At 36.4% G+C, this 24,869-nt stretch overlaps 1 protein-coding gene across 1 annotated transcript; it reads left to right on the forward strand.

The window, feature by feature from the left end:
- Window positions 1-1,406: 1,406 nt before the first annotated feature.
- Window positions 1,407-23,889, forward strand: LOC141611894 (putative methylesterase 11, chloroplastic). The gene is made up of 5 exons (XM_074430546.1): window positions 1,407-2,014; window positions 14,949-15,185; window positions 15,658-15,801; window positions 16,582-16,713; window positions 23,233-23,889. Exons 1-5 carry the CDS (start codon window positions 1,637-1,639, stop codon window positions 23,500-23,502), a joined length of 1,161 nt encoding a protein of 386 aa, XP_074286647.1. The 5' UTR covers window positions 1,407-1,636; the 3' UTR covers window positions 23,503-23,889.
- The last annotated feature ends 980 nt before the right edge of the window (window positions 23,890-24,869 follow it).

The raw sequence follows: 24,869 nt of genomic DNA on the forward strand, positions 1-24,869 counted from the left end.
AATAGCCTCATGAGCCAGCAAGATATTGTCGCTAATCAGCCTTCCCGGAATAAAAGCATTTTGAAATTCCCCGACCAAGGAACCCATCACTTTAGACAACCGGTTAGCAATACACTTAGTGACAATTCTCATAAAAACATTACAAAGGCTAATGGGGCGGTAATCTTGAACTGTCTCAGGGTTATCACCTTTAGGGATAAGAGCGATAAAAGTCCGATTGGCCTCCCTTAACACCCTCCCAGAATTCAGCACCGAAAGCACAGCTGTAGTGAGATCAGACTTGATCCACCCCCAACACTTTTGGAAGAACATAGCCGGAATTCCATCAGGACCAGGGGACTTGAGAGGACCCATTTGAAAAACCGCTTTTCGGACCTCCTTGGCCGAGAAAGGCTTCCTTAGCCAGTCCGCATCATCATCCGTGACACGATTAGTAATCCCCGTAAAGATATCATCCTCCGCATCCAAAAGCCCCACAGTATCCTCCAAGCAAGAAAGAGGTTCCGTCACCATTCCCGGTTGTGCCTTGTAGAGATCCATGAAATGACGCCGGAAAGCAATACCTACCTCCCCTGGATCATAACTCCACACACCCTCATCATCCCGAATACCATAGATAAAATTTCTCCCCGCTCTACCCTTGACCCAGTTAAAGAAATACTTAGTACAAGCATCCCCATCCACAGACCACCGTATTTTCGCTCTCTGCTTCCAAAAACAGGCCGCGGCTCTAGCAAAAGCTCGTACCTCCTCATCCACCTTAGAATGTTCCTCGCCCTTTCCTTCCTTAATAGCCAACTCCATCCCCTTTTCCAGTCGAACATCAAAATTCTCCCATTTCTGATTCCACTCACTCTTCTTATCTAAAGTCCATGATTTCACTTTTTGCCTTACCACAGCTAGTTTCCTAGTCAAACGGTAAGCCGGGGATCCTACAAAATTCATTGTCCACACCTTCCGAACTTCCAAAAGACACTCCTCATTTTCAAGTGCCCAAGCATCCAGCTTACACGGTTTTTTACTAACATTTTGTACAAGATTAAGATCTAACTCAATAGGGGCATGATCAGAGATTTGAATCGGATAATGCTTCAAACCCGTATTAGGAAAAATGGAAAACCAATCCTTAGAGGCTAAAGCCCTATCAATTCTTTCATACACACGACCAAAACCATGACGATTGTTGCACCACGTGAATTGCGGACCTTTGAACGGAATGTCCACAAGCTCATTTCTTATTTTCCACTCACCAAAAAACGAAGCACCAGCAATTGTTGACGAACATGAACTCCATTTATCAGTTGTAAATTCTACTTGGTTGAAATCCCCTACAATTAAGTAAGGATATTCGAGAGACTCTAAACAACCCTCCAAATCATTCAAAACAGACGCCCGCATTGAAGCTTTGGGAGCTCCATAAAACAAAACCAAATACCACAAAAGTCCACTAAATTTCGCAATCCGAAGAACGATAAAATGCATACATGAGTATGCATTTAAACCAGCCTTTTCCTTCCCCTCCTAATTCACAGCCTATTTAAACCAGCCTTTTCCTTCCCCTCCTTCCCCTCCTCCCCCCTCCTTTTTCCTCTGTTTTTTCCCTCTCCATGTAAAAATCTCTGCAAACAACAAACAAATGGGAAATATCTGCAATACAGGCGATCACAACAACAAACACCAAACCACCCAGAAACGGTTGCCATACAGAAGATCAAGCTCAGTCCCAAGCAGCAGAAGCAGCAGCATCAACGGCACCACCAACAAATGTTCGAGAATGCGGTCGTCTAAACGAGAGAATGATAATGAGGTCCTTCATGAACAAGCACTTGCTGCTGCCGCGGCTATAATTCTAGGACAGCAGCAAAACGGTTCACTTCCCTTTGATCGCTCTACTTCTCTGAGGTACCCACCTTTTTCTAAAAAGCAACAACAACATAATTTGCCAAGGAGTTCAAGTTCAAGGGCACGCTCTTCTACTGATGCTCTCCTTCACCCGAATCAACTTCGTAATCAGGTTTCTTTTATTCTTTAATCTCACTCTCCGGAATTATAATAAAGTTGATCATGTTGCGGAATTACAAAAATGCATTTGAGAATTGAATTAAAAATTTCGCTATATTATAATACTTTGTGTTGTTAAGTCATTTATTTTCTATTTTTTTTTCCTTTCAAATTCATCAAAAAGGTCAAAAATCGTAGGGAATTGTCTGCTTGCTGCGCTGTCAACTTGAAATTCTCAGGGAAATGATTTCCTAAGTTAACCAATTAAGATTGAGAAATTCCATCGTATTACGGCAAAAATTGTACTCCGTACACTAATGAATTTTTCATTCATGCCACTTAATTTATGTGCATGCCACGAAATTCTACCCTCGGATACGTGATATATAGCTAGCCTACAAACCACGTATATTAGTTAAGTCACCCGAGGGTGATAGACTTGGTCCAAGTCTAGATAGCATGGACTCAAACTATAAATATTAAACAAGATTGCTCTTGGGGAAGCCTTGATCTTGGGTCTCTGGCTGGCTAATGATTAGTTATTGTTTTTTTTTTTATTTTACATTCTTTCAAGAAGCGCATCTAGTGCTATGTACTATCTTCTTGGAAGCCATTTCCATTCTTTTGTTCAATATAAGTGACGTGTATTTTAATTAAAGGTATGAAATTGGGTTGAACAAAGGGAGTAGTTATTTAACCGTGGCAAGGTACTAGGTGTGGCTTTTTTGTTATAATTTTGATTAATAAGAGTAGAATGACTGTTTATGATTGGGGTTGACAAAGAGTTGGTTTAATGTTAGATGTTTATAGGTGGTATACTCCGCATTTTTATTTGCCGTACCAGCTAATCCTTTATCCAGTCAACGGCTTTGTAGAAACAACTTCATATAAATGTTGAATAAATTTGGTAGTGCCTGGTATGATTGTTACACACAGCAGTTACACGAGTCGATCAACTCTAATAACTGTGACAAATTCGTGTGTATACGGCTCATATTCTTTCGCTCTTCTTTTCATTACCTGATATGAAGACAAGTATACATTTACATAGTATAAAAGCTAAGTCTTTACAAATAGTCTCTCTTTCTTTCTCATCCTAATTATTAGTTAATTTTGCTTTTGTCTCTCACAAATAATTTACAAATATTAAGCTAATAAAGATTCATTCAAGGTTAAAAAGTTGCGAATAATTTATACAAATTATATTAATGATAAGTGCACATCAATTATGTGCTCATAAAATTAAATTGAATAAAATCTAAATTTACCATGATATAATCCCATTTAAGAATTTATGGCAGTACAATAAGTAATAATAACATTAAAATTACTGTAAAAATTATTGTGTTTGTTGTGAAAAAATTATTGTGTTTGTTGTGAAAAAAAGCGTAAACTTTAATTGACAGGATAATTAATGTAGAAATCTTTAAATCTAACATTAGATTTAGTGAGAAAATCTTATCAATTAATCGTGAATCATAAATAAATAAAATATAAAGTTCCAATTTTTAGTGTTTAGGGAAAAGGTAAACGTGGCGCCAATAGAGGACAAGATGGTGGAAAACCGACTAAGATGGTTTGGCCATGTGAGAAGAAGACCTGAGACTTGGAGAACAGAAAAGGTCCCTGGAGGTAGAGGAAGACCAAGGCAGACATGGTTGAGAGTGATAGAGCACGATATGAGATTTCTGGGGCTTGAGGAGAGTATGGTGACGGAGAGGGCACAATGGAGGGAAAGGATACATGTGGATTTTTAGTGTTTGATGTTTTTTTTTTTTTACATATTTAGTGTTTTTATGTAATTTAAAAATAAATAAATTATTTGTCTTCTCTCCTTTATTACACTTTTTTATCAACCACTTTATTATATATTTTACTTGGTTTACTTTTAAAGCATTCCGGATCCTTAATTCTATTTCGGTTTTCAAAATCGTTTTAATCTTTTTTATCGATTTAAATTTTTAATTTTTATAAAATAAATCCGGAATTCAATTTTAAAACCTCTAAGTTCACCTTGACTTTCCATTACATTTTCGCTCTCCCTTTTGTTTTTCATTTTCCCTTTTCTATTCGCATTTTGAGGTGTGCGTTCACCCTTAGACGGTTCTAAAGGATGATTCATGTCAGCCGACCCAAATCATTTTGGGATTAAGGCTCTGATGTTGTTGTAAAGTTCCAATTTTTCTTTAAAATGACTAAACAAATATTGACAAAAAGATTGCATCTAGCAATTATTTAGCTAGATTTAACAACCTTTTTCGAAAAAAAAAAAGAAATTCTTAGAATAAAAAAATACGAATCAAATAATGCATAAACATAATGATAAAAATGATAGATCAAGCTAAAATTAATGTAAACAATACTTTAAATCATCCAACAAAATTAAAAAGAATCATGATTAAAACATACTTACAAATTAAAGCTCTATTACTTACAAAAGAATCACTAGATTGACATGCTTGGACACATTTTGTTTTTCGTTACAAAAACAACAATTTTGATACTTGAGAACTGAGTTTGAAGCCAAATATGTAAAGACGCTGAGACGGTAGACGAGTTAAAGAGAAGACGGAGTGGTAAGGATGAAATGAAGGTTGAGAAAATTTAATGAGAGATGTGTGGAATGACACGATTTAATACGACATTATCCGTCTTACGGGTCAAGTATAATACCACTTGAGTATATATATAAGCCAAATATGTTTTTTGTTATCCTATGCATTCTCATATACACAAGTGATATGTATTAAACCTGTCTTAAGTTTAAGACGTATAATGCCGTCTTAAGGAAGATTTATTGTAAAAGTCATATACTCTTTTCATATTACCTTTAACGTTAATTAAATTACATGTACGTTGAATCTCTAATTAAAGACTTATTTACATTGTCACGGCATTCACATTTAATAACGCACATTTATATACTTCTATATCCAATGATAGCGCATGTTATATATTACGCCGTGCATTTTTTGCACGAGTTTAAAACTAGTATGAATATAAAAGCTAAGTTCTTTGGAGAGTTTCTATTGGCTATTAATTTTCAGAAAAATAAAAAATCAAAAGTTAAAAGGTTGTCCCACATCAAAACGTGGGTTAGTGTTGATTTAATTGCAAAGTTTTTGTGTAAAATGTCTACAACCCACCTTCAATCTTATCAATTTAATTCACTGAATAATTAATCTTTTCGAAACCAATGTTAAGAAAAGATAATTCTATGTTAAAATTATACGTCTATGTTGGATATGATAAAAAAAAATGAGACTACATATAATACTTTTACTATATTTATTAATTAATACATTATTATTTTTATATCACTATTATTTAGTATTAAATTGTTAATCTAATGAATGAAAATTACAACCAATTCTCTAAAATAAATATACATCCATAAAACACAAAATATGATTAATTATTATTATAAAAAATGACATATGCTACATATTAAGATGATATCAATATTGAACAATGATATAAATGTAATTATAGATAATTAAATTAGTCAAAAAACTCGAGATTTAAAATTGATGAAAAAAATGTGAAGATTTGTATTAACTTCTTTATATGATATTTAGTAAAAGAGTGTTATTATTTATGTAGAAGATACAGTACTCTAAATTATGAGTGGTTTCATTACTAATTTTTTCCTCGACAAGTTTTTCATCATTTAAGTGGGGTTGTATACCCTCTATGTTATCTAAATATCTCAATGACCAATAAAACGGGTCGGGCGGGTCAGATCATACGGATCGGGCCAGTTCAAATACGGCCCGAGTCATACGAGTCACGGGTTTTTTTGGGGTCAGAGACTCAGAGTACGGGTCAACAATTATTATCTAACACCTTTTTATAGATCGGAAAAATATTTTTTAAAAATTAAAGCATATTTAATATTAGTATTTTAATCATATTCAATGTTTACAATAATTATATTGAAAGAAATTTTAAAGTACTTAAACTAATACTTTTTTAATTATTTTTTAATATAATATATAAATATTAATATTTTACTAAAAATCTTAATTTATCTTTGCTCAATGGTTTGACCTATACGAGTTGGGTTTCAACCCTAAATAATTAAAGGGTTATTAGTTTTAACCTCGTGCAAATTGCACGTGGTTACTTATTAAACTGGTTTTAAATACTATTCGACTAAATTACAAATATTGAAAACAAAATTCCATAAAATTAAATTCTGAAGTACAATTAATATCATCTAATGAACTAAAAGTTACAGTTACATATTTTAATATTACAAATATTGGAAAATTTATTTATTATTGCATATTGAATTCTTTATAAATTGCATTAGCTGTTTGCTTTAATACCGTTTAACTATTAAGTAAAAATAGAGAAAAAAAATTATAAACAAAGATTTAATGTCTTATATAATAGTAATATGGTAGGGAGTATAATATAATTATTAGATTAAGCTTTCACATTTTTCTATTGTGAAACGATCCGCCTTCACCTTAAAACGGGTCAAGTATCATACATAAGACAAACGGAATGCATTGAAATTGCCAAAAAGTTTATCTTATTTATGCGAGTGGGATATTATTTGATCCGTTTAATTTTTAAAACGGGTACATTCGTTTTAAAAAAACCTATTGTTGTTTATAATGTTAACGCAACCCAAATATTCCAAGCACATCCTTTCAATTACTAAACCTCAAACTCTTAACACACTTCTATTTAACCTCATAATATAAATACACTCTCGTCACTTATATACATAATTACCTACTAATATATATTTGTCGTCACTTTTGTATACACACAATGCGGTTCCCTAGCTTCAATTTCATCCTTAATAAGAACATCAAACACGCCTACCTAAAACATTCACAACTATTTATTTCAGTCTATTTTTGGGTAGATCTCTCTTATTTTCACTTGATTCATGATTTTTTTTACTAATTGACCTCAGGTATAGTGCTTAATTAAAAGTCCAAATCTGATCATCATACAATTGTTTCATTTTGTTTTTGAAGGTTTAAATTTGCTGCATGAATTATAAATATTCAATTAAACTATTTTTTTCCAACTGGATTTTTATAATGCATTAGGAATCTGGCTAATATGATTTTAAATTTTTTTTTCTATCAACATTTTAATTCTCAAACTTGTGATTTTTGTATTGATTTTGATTTTGAAATCATGGCAATTTAAATTTAATAATCAGTACCATTATTGAATTTTTTTTAAGTCGCAGAAATTTTTTCATATCAATCTTACAAATATTTCTTATAATTGCACGAGGTTGTTTGTGACAAAATGGTCCAAATGTTTTTTCCTTTATAAGTTACAGCTCCATTTTTGAGGTGATTGTTTTTTTATTTGCTTTTGTATATTTCAAGTGCTCGGAATTTACTAACCGATTTAATAATTATTTCAATTTTTATTAATTTTTGAATTTATTATATTTTTATTTAATATACGCCAGTAGTTATCCAAATATAAATTATAAATGTTTATTATTATTATTATTATTATTATTATTATTATTATTATTATTATTATTATTATTATTATTATTATTAACTTATTGATGTGTTTAAGAGTGTTTATTTACCATGATAAATTCATTTTTAGAAAAAAAATGTGTTGCTCTCAAGTCAGTTTATATAAATGTTGAATTTACCTTAATTTTTGTTTTTATAATTTACAACTTATATATTATTAACTGAATGATGTCTTTAATACTCCGTATATTATTAATTGTTTGATGTATTTTGTAATTCGGATTGATATAAAAAACAACTTAAATTAAATATTGAAAAAGTGACATGGTATAAAAAGTAAAAAAAAAAACATATGAAAGAAAAATTTTAGTAACGGACAAAAACTACGTGTGCTAGTTAAGTATTGTACAATAATCTTTTTATTTTTTCAACTGGGTCCACCACTATTACTAAAGGAATGAAGTTGTATTTGATGACGTGGGTGAAGGAGAATGCAAGAAATGTTCTTGCTTTTATAAAGATAAGATTTTGGGTTCAGATCGAACAGGTTACGGCTCAAGATTTTCGGGTCCTGACAAACCGGATGGGGTCGGATTGAAATTTGACAGGTTGATATCTCAGTCATGTTTTAAACTCATAATTTATGATTTTGTTAAAATAATATGGATACGAACTGTACACATAGCCAATTCTAATTTGTTGTGTTTTACATTTTATATATGATTGACTTTCAGTTTATTATCAATATACGGATAATCAGCTTGAAGATAATCATCTAACTACAGAGTATTAAACAGTCCGTGAATTTCACGGATTTTAAACTAGTAAAGTAATTAAAGAAGCATTATGTTCCAGGGACCCCCATTTTATTAGTAATAATGTGTCTGTGATTTGATTATTATTGAACGTACTTGAATAGGTAGTGCAGGCATGTTGTTGAGTTTATGGTAATGATGATCAAACTGTTGGAAACAACCGAGTTTCTTCTTATGCCATACCCTTTTAATTAAAGTACGTAACTTTTAATTAAAGCATTACAACTTGTTGTAGCATAAAATAGGAAAGAAGATCCAAAGAATGGTTACATTCAGTGCTAAAACCTCTTCAATGGTCCCAAGTCCCAACTACTAACTGTAAGCCTACCAGGTGTATACTTCTGCAGCGCTTCTTCTTTTTTATACGCAAGTGTTGCATGTGGGGGTGTTTAGCTGCTGCATCATAAAGTTGTTTATTACTGTAGTTGACTTTAGGCTGTTCTTTTCATCAATTTCCTCTCGTCACCTATTTTCGAGCACAAATTCTCCCCTATAACGGAGGCTATCCGTCACAAACTTGTGACGGGTACCATATTGTCTCACAAAAAACCCATAGGGGGTGAGAGAAGAGCACATGGGGTGGGTGCCCACCTTGTCTCCTCTACCCATTTCCACTCACAAAATAACCGTCGCAAGATCCGAACCGTCACAAGGGAGACCTACTGATTTTCCAGATTTCGATACCAAAATAATTGGCTTTTTCTTCATTTTAATAAAATAAAAATTAAACCTCCCCTATAAATGTTACTACGTACTTCCTCCATTCAACTCCACTCTACCTATTTCTATTTTCTATACTATTCACAAGTGCACATTCATTCTCGATTTTCTATCAATACATAAGTGAAAATATATTCATGTGAGATCTTGTCTGATTCGTCTTTACGAGTACATTAAAAATATCTAACTTTTATAATTTTTGCAAATATGTACTTAACGATATTTACCGCGTAAAACACGCGTTGGCAAACGTGAAAAAACAAATTGGTAGAGTGGAGTTGAATGGAGGAAGTAACAAACTCCAGTCATCGTAATCATAATCATACCGGCAGCGACTATTAGACCATTCCCAAGCAGTGGTCACGCTAATTAGGTCGCGACCCGATTTTACTCTTAATCCCACCTTATTAACCTTGACCCATTTTCACCTCTCAAGCAGAAGATCGCGACCTAGGTTATCAACCCAATCATTTTTCACCTTCCAACCTTTTTTGTTTTGTTTACGACCAATGATAATTTGACACCTATTGGGTCACCAATTGACCTAATAAGGTCAAGAGTAACCAAAGAGGTCACAAATTGACCTTATAAGGTCAAGAGCAACCAAAAAACGTCACGCTAATCTCATGCTTAATTGTTGGTTACGGTGACCAACAAGGTCACGACCTTCCTCGTGACCTTGCTTAGGGATAGTCTTAAGGTCCTCTGATATGCTGACATGTAAATTTGTTATGTTAGGAGGACAATAATGATTTTTCATCTTTTAGAAGATTTTGCAATGTCTCCTGAGCGGCCGTCATGTTAAAACTGTAATGCCAAATTAAACCTAAATGGGAAAGAGAAAGTCTGTATAGTGCAAGTCTTTGTGAGGATTTAGTTGATTGGGTGATAAATAACAACCATATCGACTTAGCTAAGGAAAAGATCATCGCTCAAGATTTTTCCTTATTTTCCAAGGCAAAAGATTAAATAAATAATGTACTTTTAGCAAGTATATATTTTCCATATTTCTAGAATTAGGTCAAACTCTCCTTATTGTAACTTATATAAATACATGTATCATCCTTCGTAAATAATACAATTCATTCATAATCTAAACCTAAGTCTTATATGGTATCCAAAGGCCAACGATCCAACACCTTCCTTCGACCACGCCGTGCCACCTTCAATCGATCCAACACCTCCTCTATATATGTCCGCCATCACCATGTCTACAACCACCAACGACACCGTTGTTCCCAACCCGCATGAAACCACTAAACCATTGACCTCTCTCAACCTCAACCACTGTGTCAAATTAAATCCTCTCAATTACACTGCTTGGCGCTTTCAACTAACTAATATCCTATTCGGCTTTAGCCTTCTTGGCTTTGTCGATGGAACCGAGTCTCCGCCACCACCAATGACTACCACTGCCGACAAAAAAGACCAACCAAACCCGGCTTACTTGACTTGGCTCAAGCAAGATGGATTGATTCTCGGTGCCCTAATGGGTACCCTCACCACTGCCCTACAACCACTCATTGTTCGGGCCAAAACCGCAAAAGAGGCATGGGATCTTCTTGCCCAAACCTATGCCAACCCCTCGAGATCGCATATTATGCAACTCAAACAACGCTTCGATTCCATTGCGAAAACAACCGATCAAACAATTTCCGAATACATGAATTCTATTAAAATTTGTGTCGACCAACTTGCTCTCATAGGTAAAACCCTCGACCCTGAGGATGTCATCGCGCAAGTACTAAAAGGACTCGACTACGAGTCCTACAAACCAGTCATAACAACCGTCCGAGCTCGAGAGACACCAATTACCTTCGAGGCTCTCCATGAAAAGCTCCTGCAACATGAAATTCTCATGAAACATGAACCCACCACCAATCACTTCGCTCCATCCGCCAACCCTACCTATCGCCATAACCAACCCTACAACCGTGGCCAGCCGCGTCCCAACACCACACCCTCCTATTCAAACAACCCGCACCAAAACACCTCCACCAACACCGCTGCTCCTCGCCCCTTTAAGGGTCGATGCCAGTGGTGTCGAGAAACCGGCCATGTCATCTCCAATTGTCCTCTTTTTCGGAAGCTGTTTCCAAATATCGTTTTTCCCGAACCCACCTATCGACAACACCAAAACCCACCCCAAGCTCACCTCGCCAACTATGGCAACCCACCACCCAACCAAAATTTTCTCCTCGATAGTGGCGCCTCCCATCACCTTACACTTGACCTCGACACCTTGGCCTTCCATTCACCTTATGACGGCCTCGATGATTTAATTATTGGTGACGACACCACTCTCAACATTGCTAATACAGGTTCATTCACTCTTCAAAATCTTAATTTTAACAATGTTCTTCATGTTCCAAAAATTTCTCGTAATATTATTTCAATTTCAAAATTATGTAGCGATAATAATGCTTATGTTTTATTCACACGCGACTCGTTTTTTGTAAAGGACCTGCAAACCGGGAAAATACTCCTCCAGGGCTGAGCAAAACAGGGGACATATGACTGGAGTCCTCCCCCACCCGTGACACTCGCGGCTATCAAGAAAGGAACCACGCAAAAATCGTGGCATCATAAGTTAGGACATCCCTCATATGATGTACTTAAACTTATCAATAAAAAATTATTTTTGCAAGTTAATGATTTAGATTATTGTCATGCTTGTTGTGTTTCGAAAAGCAAGAAATTACCATTCCACGCTTCCACACTCACGTCAAATGCACCGTTAGACCTCCTCTTTTCGGACCTATGGACTAGTCCAATTTTATCTCGAGACCATTACAAATATTACATCATATTTGTAGACCATTTTACAAAATATGTATGGCTATACCCGCTGAAACAAAAATCCGAAACCACTCAAGTATTTACTCAATTTAAAGCCCTAGTTGAAAATTATTTTAAACGACCCATCCGTCGCTTCTTCTCAGACAATGGCGGCGAATATATTAAATTAAATAAATCTCTCCTCGATGACGGGATATCTCACCTCACTTCCCCACCACATACGCCAGAACACAATGGATATGCCGAAAGACGGCATCGTCACATTGTCGAAACCGGCCTTGCCTTGCTAAATCACGCGGCCCTACCCACATCCTATTGGCCGTTTGCCTTTAGTACGACAACCTACCTTATCAATCGACTACCCACCAAAACCATAAATGGTGACTCACCCTTCTTTAAATTACATAATATAAAACCCGACTATAATAAACTTCGTAACTTCGGCTGTCTTTCTTATCCATGGCTCCGACCTTATACCAAACACAAGCTCGAAGATCGCTCACTAGCTTGCATCTTCGTTGGCTACTCCACAACCCAAAGCGCTTATCATTGTCTTGACCCCAAAACGCATACAATTTATACCTCTCGCCATGTAAAATTTATCAATAATGAATATCCGTTTCGAACAACCAACCCTTCTCCTTCACCTCCCACTCAAACGGATGACTGGTGTTCACTCCACATTCCTCTTCTTCCTCACCCCGACACTCCACTGCCATCACCCAACCAGTCCACAGTCCGCACCTCCAAGCCCATTACCATTGTCTATACTCGGCGTGCTCCTTCGACCTCCACGACTACACCAACTCCACCCCTCAATGAAGACTCCACTCCCATTACTACACCGCCCTCCTCCGCTGCCACAACACCCTCTGATCATCCCTCTACTTCCGCTGCTCCACCTGAAACCGACCCATCACCACCACCAGAAACCGACCCATCCCTACCACCTGTTCGAACCATCACTACTTGTCTAGCTAACAACATTCGAAAGCCCAACCCTCGCTATGCAAACAATCTCGCGCATATTCCTTCGACCCATGATCATTTACCCAACACCGTCAAACAAGCTTTGATTCTTCCTCAATGGCGTCATGCTATGAAAGAAGAATTCCAAGCTCCTGAACGGAACCAAACGTGGTCCTTAGTTCCACGCTCTTCGACCCAAAACGTTATTGGGTGCAAATGGGTTTTTCGAAACAAATTCCACCCCGATGGGACTCTTAAACAACACAAAGCACGTCTCGTTGCAAAAGGGTTTCATCAACGACCCGACATTGACTACAATGAAACCTTCAGTCCAGTTGTCAAGCCAAACACCGTTCGTTTAATATTAGCGATCGCTGTCACCAAATCTTGGTCTCTACGACAACTAGACGTCAATAACGCCTTTTTGCAAGGTAATTTAACTGACAATGTCTTTATGACACAACCTCCTGGCTTTGTTGATCAAACTAAACCCGACTATGTTTGAAAATTAAACAAAGTAATATACGGTTTAAAACAAGCTCCTCGAGCTTGGTACACCGAGTTAAAGACCTATCTTCTCACCTATGGTTTTAAACAATCACTCTCTGACTCCTCACTATTTACCTTACACTCTACTACCTCGTGTATATATATTCTTGTTTATGTCGATAATATTATTGTCATTGGACCACATCCCCACCAATTACAAACCTTCATCGCTAAATTATCACAACGTTTTTCACTAAAGGACCTCGGTCCCCTTTCTTATTTCCTAGGCATTGAAGTTACTTCAAATTCGCTTGGACTACACTTAAACCAATTAAAATATATAACCGACATTCTTGACAAGTATAAAATGTTAGAAGCAAAACCAAATGCTACCCCTATGGCTGTCGAACCTCGGTTGGTCCGTGAGGATCACAACCCTATTCATAATCAATCCGACTATCGTAGTCGGAAGCTTGTAATATCTGTCATTAACCAGGCCTGACATCGCTTTCACCGTAAATCGTCTTGCACAGTCTCTTCATCATCCCACTTTAACCCACTGGACCGCACTCAAACGGCTCCTGCGCTACCTACATGGAACCATCGACCTTGGCATTCCATTATATCGCTCAACCCCGCTTCGTCTCCATGCCTTCAGTGATGCTGATCATGGTGGCGACAAAGACAACTCCCTATCAACCTCCGGCTACATTGTTTATCTTGGACGCAACCCCATTTCATGGTCCTCCAAGAAACAAAAAGGTGTTGCCCTCTCCACCACTGAGGCAGAATTTTGCTCTGTCGCAACCGTCACAACCGAGCTCATTTGGCTTCGAAACTTACTGACCGAACTCGACATCAATGTCACGACACCACCAGCTATCTTCTGTGACAATATCTCCGCCACTCTCTATGCTCGAAACCCAGTTTTTCACTCTCGCATGAAGCATATGACAATTTCATTCAACTTCGTTCGCGAACACATTCAGCTCGGCACGATTCGAATTCAACACGTTGCAAGCAAAGATCAACTCGTCGATGCTCTCACAAAGCCCATGTCCAAAAGTCATTTTCAAGAACTACGTAGCAAGATTGGCCTTCTTCCTAGGACGTCCATCTTGAGGGGGCGTATTAACCATATCGACTCAGCTAAGGAAAAGATCATCGCTCAAGATTCTTCCTTATTTTCCAAGGCAAAAGATTAAATAAATATTGTACTTTTAGCAAGTATATATTTTCCATATTTCTAGAATTAGGTCAAGCTCTCCTTATTGTAACTTATATAAATACATGTATCATCCTTCGTAAATAATACAATTCATTCACAATCTAAACCTAAGTCTTATAATAAATTTCATAATTTTATATAAAAGCGTTCATTTAACTGATATATCTGTCTTATCCAACCCCACGTTTATGCATTGGATTGAACCTCCATGTTTCTCCAGATGTGAGCCAAGTAGGCCAACAGGGCAGCAAACTCGTTTATGATTTCGGTACTGCTACGTTCCATGTGAATTGAACTCGAGATCGTTGGGTAAGCTAGGTGAACCATGAATCCCTAAATCAAACTTCTTTGGCAGCTGATCTAAATGCTTGTTACTTGTTAGTTGTTGACTCAAATTATACATTGACTGACAGATTGAACCAGTATGGTAGATTCATGATTACATTGTGCTTTTGCCAGGAACTAAAGCATGATGTTCTGCCAGCTTGCCATTTTGTGCTCGTTCATGGAGGTGGATTTGGCGCATGGTGTTGGTATAAGACTATCGCCCTTCTTGAGGAGAGTGACTATAAAGTTACTGCTATAGATTTAGCTGGATCAGGAATTCATTCATTTGACACCAATGGGATTACTAGTCTTTCACAGTATGTGATGCCGCTTACTGAGTTTCTTGAGAAACTTGGTGACGAAGAAAAGGTAATAACATTAATATCTTTGCTTGTAAGTTGTAACACTTCAGTAGTTCAGTATTCTTTATACCACTTGTGGTCCAATGTTTAAGTCAATTATGTATTTTACTCTTGCTGAAATGTCAGGAGTAACTACTTGCTGCACAGAATTACAGCACATCAGACAGTTAATTAAGAATATTTTGATATATGGCATCGAAGAAAGTCAGAAACTACTATAAACTATACCTGTGCGCATGAATTATTGTTTGAGATCTCTGAGTGACCAATGATATGATAGAATACATGTTTTTCCCAGAATTGTTACCGTCGGAAATGAACATCACTTGGTCATTCTTATTATGATCCCATAGTAATAATTGTACAATTATATGAGAATTCAGGCAGTTCTAGGATGAACTGTGTCTGTTAATAAATTGAGTTCTGATTTATCATGAGATATAGATTGAATGTTCTGAAGATCTTGTTCCATAATGTAGGTGATTTTAGTGGGGCATGACTTTGGCGGGAGCTGCATATCATATTCAATGGAATTGTTTCCATCAAAAGTTTCAAAAGCTGTTTATGTTGCTGCATTAATGTTGACTGACGGACAAAGTGCACTTGATATCTTGTCACAGCAGGTTTGCACGTTGTCTGTCCGTCTATTCAATCTATTGTAGTCTGCAAATGGCTGTAGCTCATCATTTTCATATATAGACTATTTGTTTTTCCGTCCAGTTATCTTTTCTCTTTTATCCTCTTGCCCTTCTTATATTGTCAAGTAGTAGTGTCTTAACATAATTTAGGTTTGTACTTATACCTTGTTTCTTGTTTGAATTGTTCCTTGTGTATTTACTAGTGTTTCCTTCCTCTCTCTCCGTTTTTGTATCATCATTGCAACTCTTTTAACTTCCTCCTCTCTCTACCTACCTCTCTTGTTTCACTTTTCGCATTTTACACCGACAATTCATGTTGGTCAACTCTAAATCTTATTAGGTCTAGGGCTTTAATGTTGAATTTGTAACTTTAGTAGTCACCGCCAATACATAAGGGCTTCTGTTGAGAATAAAAGCTCCTACCCATATGAGTTCCACATGTAAGGATTCTACATTGGAGAATTAGAGAAGAGCATTCCACTATATAAGGCAAGGGGCTACTCCCTCTATTGCCAATTAGTATTAGAGTGGAACCCTCTTAGGCTTGCATTGTAGACTCTTTCTCCTCCGTTTTGCTGTGGCCCCGACCCGTTGTTGAATTTAACAGCTCTTTTGCTTGCCTCATTCTTAAAACTTACTTTGCACGCACCATGAACATCTAGCACAAGAGTAGATTATTTGGAGTTTTGACAGCATTAGATAACACATATATTGTACTTTTAGGAGGCGGCGAGATTGTTTTACGAGTTATCTTCTATGGTACAGGTGGATTCCTTGGATCTGTTGCAACAAGCTCAAAAGTTCCAATACGCAAATGGAAATAACCATCCGCCTACATCAATTGATCTTGAGAAATCTTTGCTCAAGGAGCTGCTATTCAATCAAAGCCCAACAAAGGTAAGCATCTTTTATTTTGCTCTACTGGCAGCTTTACCGAGTCCCAGAGTTTCTTGAGCACAGCATTTTCTTGGATACACGAGTATCTCCTTATCGTTGAAGGGTCATGCAAGAGTATTGTTCTATCTGTTGCCCAAATTATGTTATGTTGCCACCCTTTTTTTTCGCATTTTAAGGAGCATCAACCTCGAGTCACTCATTTGGTCATTTAAAGCAGGCCCAATATACCATGTGAAACCGAAGCACTCAATTGAACCACTATGTCAACTCATCTCATATGATATATATATGTTCTTTCTTATTTACTCTAGCTTAGTTCAGTTCTTTTCATTGTAGATTTGCATGGTTTAGGGGCACAAATCTTTTGTTTTCGCACTGTAATGCTGATATACAATTTACACTTGATTATCTGATACCTCAATTCTGTTGCGATTGCCATGATATACTACTCGATAAACGATTTTGTTATTTGCTGGGCGTTGAGGGAATTCACTAATGTGTGTTTTACTAAGAAAGAAGACTAGTTGGTAACGCAAAAATAGGTGTCGTAAAAAGCTAGAATTAAGCTACCAAATTAACAATTTATAAACCAAACTATACTCTAAATTACCCCAAATGATAAAAGCAATATAGTGCAAGTAAGGGTCGATCCCAAGAGAAGGTCTTTTAAGCTAAATACTTGAATTGTAAACTATTGAATACTAATGACAAGTGTATAAACAAACAATGGTTATCAACAATGACAAACAATAGATGAACATAGATAAAGGGGGGGGTTTTGAGTTGATTGGTAACATGAAAACAAAGTAAAGTTGCAATCTTTTTCTAACAAGCAATATGACAAGCACTTGGTGAGCAAGAAAATTCAATATTAAAGAGGACTTGGCGTAATCCCTCCTTAGTAACCAACAAGGATAAAGTTTGACTCTTTTGTAATTCTCTCCTTATTATCCACCCAATACTATCAAATCAAGATGTTAACATACACAAATTAAACCATCCATGTATATCCTTCAACTTTAATCAACAATTCATTAAACCATGAGTGAAAATTAAACATGAGCATTAAGGGTTATGCCAAGACAAGAAGCTAGGATCAATTCTCACAAGATTAAACCATACAAATGAGAAAAGACATGAAATTTCCTACTTATTGAATGAATCCTTTAAACCAAATCAACATACAACAAGCTTGCTCCAATTAATCCTAGATAGATTAAACCATTTCTCTAGAATTTGCAATAGTTGGGTAAATAAGATGCAAGAGTGATCAATTCATACATTCATCTACTCAACATAAGAAAATAAGCACAAGGAAAGATCAATGGATAAGTAAAGAGAGATTAAAAGAGTCTTACAATACCAAAGTTGGAAACTTTGGATGAATTACACCAAGATGAAAGACTTAGCCAACCATAGTTTGATTACAACCCAATTTTTGTGGAAAGATTACAATAAAAATGGAAATTGATTAAGGTCTAATTATTACAAGATTAAAACTCAAGCATAAGATTTGATGGTAAGGAGGTGAAAAAAAGGGGTTCCCAAAACCTAATGCAAAACATGTATTTATAGTCTAAAAACAAGGCATAGGAAAATGGGCTTTCAATAGGAACATATGACGGAATTTAGAATCTCGTTTCCAGCCAAAACGGCAGTCTGTCGTGGTCTTGGCAGTCTGCCATGGCAGATTGCCGTTATTTTGGCAGACTGCGGTTTGTCCTGTGGCAGCAACTTGCGAGAGCCATAACTCTCTCGTTTCTTGGTCAAATAAGGCATGCGACCTACCGTTGGAAAGCTAAGATCACAAGCTTTCACCTCCACTTGGCCTTGCATCGATACGAGCTCTATAACTCCAGATATATGCGTTTGAAGTTGACCCTTGTGAAACCGAGTTCTCAGTTCTTCATTTTGTCTCTTGTTTGTGCATGTCAAGGCTTCAATTCTTCCTTTTGCTTGCTTCTCTTGATTTTGTACTTATTCCTTTGGCTTTCCTTTTGCTCTCCTTCTTTGCCTTGGTAAGTTATAAGCTAAGTCTCTAAAATTACAACCAAAAGTGCAAACCGGTATATTATAATAAGTTCAACTAAACCCGGTATCAATCATCTTTATTGTGATAACGTTAACCTATTGACTCGTCACAATTTTACACTATGAAATTCCCCCACACTTGGACTTTACTCGTCCCGAGTAAAACTCAAGACTAAGTAGGAAGGTACACAAGTCCATCAAGTGAGTGTAGGAGAATCCGATCACTCTTCCTTCACTACAACCTTCTTATAACTTCCTCATTGACAACCACTGATAAAAAGGAAAATATAGACTCAAAGTTGACACACTCTCTTCTCTCACACGCCCTCCTTATAACATCCCTCTAAACAAGACACAACACACCTCCAACTCCGACTCATCAACTTCACAACCACCCTACTTATCACTCCAAAGCAAAGATGGTCACTCTTGCCTTATCCCAAGGCAATAGCAAAGTGACCTACACAATCCTTCAAATCATTCATACTCCCCTTATATCACTCCCTTATCACTCCAAACAATGAAAGTTATGCTACTAAGTTGGCCAAACACCAATAAAGATCAACAACCTAGTAGCCAACATGAAAAACCACCAATATGAAGCAAATTTTTTTGACACAAAAAGAAATTAAATCCTAAAGCTAGCCTCCTTCCAAGACCCTCCTTATCACTCCCTTCTTGTCCCTCCATCTTTTTGGTGGTGCATTTTTCAATTTTTCAATTTTTTTGTTGAAAATCCCTCATTTTGCCTAAGGTGCCCTTTCGGGTTTTCACCTTAGCTTTTCCTTTCCTCTCATGGTGGCTCGCAACTCAATTTTTCATTTTGCCCGGAACGCCCTTTCGGGTTTTCATTCCGTCCTCGGCCACCTTCCCAATCTTGCCTTAGGTGCCCACCCTTGTGGGTTTTCACCTAGCCGGAATTTTCATTTTTTTTTTTTTTTTTTTTTGGTTTTTTAAATAATGCATCAAAAACATGAGATAAAGCTTACATATGTTACAACTAAACCCCCCCCCCCCCCACACTTAGTTTCCACATTGTCCTCAATGTGGAGGAGAGTACTAGAAATGCAAAGGAGAGTAAAGAAATGTGAAAGGAGTACGGGTGGCCTCCCGTAAAGCGCTTTTGGTTTTCGTCGTTTGCTCGACGCCTTTTCAACATTTTTCTTCTTCAAGAATCAAGAGCGGAACAACGCATCGCCCTTAGTAACTTGTCATACACACTAGCCCATAAACAAGAGGCATGACCATAGCATAGATCACCCACATAGCAAGCATAAGTAAGGAAATAGTAAACACAAGATAAGTGTCTCAAGTTTTCATACCCAAGGAACGGTTTCTTGTCATGATAAGGCTCTTTGAATGATGGAATGGACTTGGTGAAGACCAAGTAAGAATAAGGGGACTCATGAGCTTCTTTGGGTGATAAGCTTGATGGCTTTTCAAAATAAATTTGTGGTGGTTCCTCCTTGAGGGGGTAAACCTCTACAAACTCATTTTCCATTCCCTCATTTGCATATTCCTTGACCCCCACACTTGTAAATTTCATAATTTTTGAAGGGTCACAAATATCTTCAAGAGCTACCACCTTCTCTTTTTCTATCACAACCACCTCACAAATCATTGGTCCTTCCTCATTCCTCTCAAACACCTCACTCCTTGATTCTTTAAAGGTCAATTTCGGACAAGAGTTACTACGAACCAAGGAGTTGTTACCAAGATGTGAGGCATCAACTTCGGTACAAGGAATGTGAATAGGGATCTCAATGGATGGTAAGGCCAAAGAAGGTTTCAAGTCACACATATCATCTCCCTCATCAAATAGACCCTCAAAATAAGAGTTGTCAAAGGTGCAAACAACCTCTTCCTCAACCTTACTTCCCTCAAGTTCATCTTTTTCAACAATTTGACCCAATGACTCTTCACATGACAACTCCTCACCAAGGCCACTAAGGACCGAGGAGTTGTTCTCATCAACATGACTATTACTCGAGGAACCATCATCACTAGTGCACAAGGTGTCGGTAGATAGCACAACGGGGGAGTGGCATGGAAGTGTGGTGAAAACATAAGCATCCTTCTCATCATCCCAAAAACAATACTCTTTATAAGAGTAGCTCGTATCAAGATTAAGGGGAGGAGGGTTTTCAAACTCAAGATCATTCTCTTTATCATAGGAACCATCATCAAAACACTCATTGTCTAAAGTGTGAATAACCTCTTCATGTTCTACTTCCTCAACTAATTCACTCAACGATCCCTCAATTTGAGGCTCCTCACCATGAATAGCCTCACATGCTACACTAGGGAGTGAATTTCTCAACTCCAATTCTTTACTCGCAATAGCCAACATAAGGAAAAATTTCCACTTCTCTTCATAGTTATAGACATTGCCAATAAATTCTTGATTAGTCAATTTATCGGTAAGGAACAAGGTTTCTTCATTCAACCCATTATATACCACATTACAAAGTTTTCTCATCTCATAAGGGTATTCACGTAGAGAGTTAAACTCTTTCGTTCTATTAAAAAACTTGTAAAATGGTTCATCATGAGTTTGGCGACAATAACGAGTAGCCATCAAATCAAAGAAATAAACAAACTAAGGCAAGTAAAGGAGTCCTATATTTACAAAGACTAAATACACTAATTAAAGACCAATAGTTCAAAAACAAGCTTTAGCTATGTTGCCCTTCCCCGGCAACGGCGCCAAAATTTGGTAACGCAAAACTAGATGTCGTAAAAAGCTAGAATTAAGCTACCAAATTAACAATTTATAAACCAAACTATGCTCTAGATTACTCCAAATGATAAAGCAATATAGTGCAAGTAAGGGTCGATCCCAAGAGAAGGTCTTTTAAGCTAAATACTTGAATTGTAAACTATTGAATACTAATGACAAGTGTATAAACAAACAATGGTTATCAACAATGACAAACAATAGATGAACATAGATAAAGGGGGGGTTTTGAGTTGATTGGTAACATGAAAACAAAGTAAAGTTGCAATCTTTTTCTAACAAGCAATATGACAAACACTTGGTGAGCAAGAAAATTCAATATTAAAGAGGACTTGGTGTAATCCCTCCTTAGTAACCAACAAGGATAAAGTTTGACTCTTTTGTAATTCTCTCCTTATTATCCACCCAATACTATCAAATCAAGATGTTAACATACACAAATTAAACCATCCATGTATATCCTTCAAGTTTAATCAACAATTCATTAAACCATGAGTGAAAATTAAACATGAGCATTAAGGGTTATACCAAGACAAGAAGCTAGGATCAATTCTCACAAGATTAAACCATACAAATGAGAAAAGACATGAAATTTCCTACTTATTGCATGAATCCTTTAAACCAAATCAACATACAACAAGCTTGCTCCAATTAATCCTAGATAGATTAAACCATTTCTCTAGAATTTGCAATAGTTGGGTAAATAAGATGCAAGAGTGATCAATTCATACGTTCATCTACTCAACATAAGAAAATAAGCACAAGGAAAGATCAATGGATAAGTAAAGAGAGATTAAAAGAGTCTTACAATACCAAAGTTGGAAACTTTGGATGAATTACACCAAGATGAAAGACTTAGCCAACCATAGTTTGATTACAACCCAATTTTTGTGGAAAGATTACAATAAAAATGGAAATTGATTAAGGTCTAATTATTACAAGATTAAAACTCAAGCATAAGATTTGATGGTAAGGAGGTGAAAAAAAAGGGGTTCCCAAAACCTAATGCAAAACATGTATTTATAGTCTAAAAACAAGGCATAGGAAAATGGGCTTTCAATAGGAACATATGACGGAATTTAGAATCTCGTTTCCAGCCAAAACGGCAGTCTGTCGTGGTCTTGGCAGTCTGCCATGGCAGATTGCCGTTATTTTGGCAGACTGCGGTTTTTCCTGTGGCAGCAACTTGCGAGAGCCATAACTCTCTCGTTTCTTGGTCAAATAAGGCATGCGACCTACCGTTGGAAAGCTAAGATCACAAGCTTTCACCGCCACTTGGCCTTGCATCGATACGAGCTCTATAACTCCAGATATATGCGTTTGAAGTTGACCCTTGTGAAACCGAGTTCTCAATTCTTCATTTTGTCTCTTGTTTGTGCATGTCAAGGCTTCAATTCTTCCTTTTGCTTGCTTCTCTTGATTTTGTACTTATTCCTTTGGCTTTCCTTTTGCTCTCCTTCTTTGCCTTGGTAAGTTATAAGCTAAGTCTCTAAAATTACAACCAAAAGTGCAAACCGGTATATTATAACAAGTTCAACTAAACCCGGTATCAAGCATGTTTATTGTGATAACGTTAACCTATTGACTCGTCACAATTTTACACTATCACTAGTGTCAATAGGATTTCTTTCTTTTAATTGTTGGTGTTTCAGGCATTTGATAAAAAGTTTAAGAGAACAGATAGTGATTTGTGACATTCTAGTTCTCCCCATTATCTTTGTTGCTAACATTTTTAACCTATCTTTATCCAGGACATTGCATTGGCATCCGTGTCTATGAGGCCTGTACCATTTGCACCAGTTTTGGAAAAGCTCTCCCTCTCGAGCAACTATGGTTCTGTGCGCCGGTTTTACATAGAAACAACAGAAGATAATGCGATTCCCACTACAATACAGGAACAGATGATGAAGACATCCCCACCTGAACAAGTCTTTCGTATTAAAGGTGCCGATCATTCGCCATTCTTCTCAAAGCCTCAAGCACTGTACAAATACTTGGTTGAAATCTCTAAGATTCGCTAAAATAAGTTATACTTAATCTTCGCTCAGAGGCAATAGCAGTTTCATATACTTGTGCCGTTTGAATACAATGGAAGTCAAGGGTGATTGGAACATTACTGATATAGTATTAGTGTACCCAGTATCTTCATCCTGAATTTAATGATAATTGTCGAGGACAGATATTTTTACATGACAGTGTCGCAGGAGGGACATACTGTTCTTTTGAACTGAAATTGTCTGAAGTTAACTGAACTTACTTAACTTAGGTCATGTTCTTTTGGACTTAATTTCAGTTCTAATAAGTTCAGTTCAGTTCTGATCAGTTCAATTCAGTTCATATTAGTTTATATATTTCAACATTAATATTATTATTCTTATTTTATATTCTTATTGATATCATTCTTATTATATTAATTTATTTACTATTGTTATTATTATATTTATTATATTACTATTATATTTATTAATAATTAATTCGTATTGTTTATATTATTATATTTATATTTAATATATTTAATATATTTAATATATTTATTATATTATATTATATTTAATATTTTTTAATATATTCATTATTATTAATATTATTCATAACGTATTTATTATTATATTTAATGTTATTATATTAATATGTTATTATATTAGACCTATTATTATTATTATTATTATTATTATTATTTGCAAGAAAGGTATTTTCTCATATATTCCAAAAACAAGGAGATACACGAGATTTCTTACAAGTATATATCCACTAAGCTATACAATTCCAAAAAAGCGTATCTAGGAGTTTAAAGCCTCTATAATGTCTTCATGTAAGATATGGTGAGATTTGGTAAGAAGGAGGAGGCTAACATTGTATTGGATCTCCTTGGTGAGGAGTTGCTTGCCTTCAAACACTCGTCTGTTCCTTTCTATCCACAGACTATGCACAGCAGTAGCCAATCAGCAAATAATCCATTTATTTCGCCAATGTTTGCGAGGCCTTCTTTTATGGGACCAGAGAAGAAGACTACGCAGTTGCAGGTCTTGAATGTGAATGCCCATCAAAATCAGTAGGGATCCCAAGACCTGCTGAGAGAAGCTGTAATGAAAGAAAAGATGACGAGAGCTTTCAGCTTGGGTTTTGCAGAGATAGCATCTGTTGGGAAGACAAAGGCCACGCTTACTATTTTGATCCAACGTAGTAAGCTTTCTTTGAGCAGCTAACATGAGAATAATTCTATACCGAGGCAGGAGGGAGTTATCCAGAATAGGCCTGAAGTAAACTTGTGCCTGGTAATGGTGTCTAAAGATATTATAGGCCTTGTGCAATAAAAATTTTCCATTGATGACACAGGAATGCAGTGCTGTTTTGGCCTGCTGCAGACCCCCTAAATGGTTGACAAGAG

Source organism: Silene latifolia, chromosome 11, assembly GCF_048544455.1.
Source record: "Silene latifolia isolate original U9 population chromosome 11, ASM4854445v1, whole genome shotgun sequence".
NCBI classification, from domain to species: Eukaryota; Viridiplantae; Streptophyta; class Magnoliopsida; order Caryophyllales; family Caryophyllaceae; genus Silene; species Silene latifolia.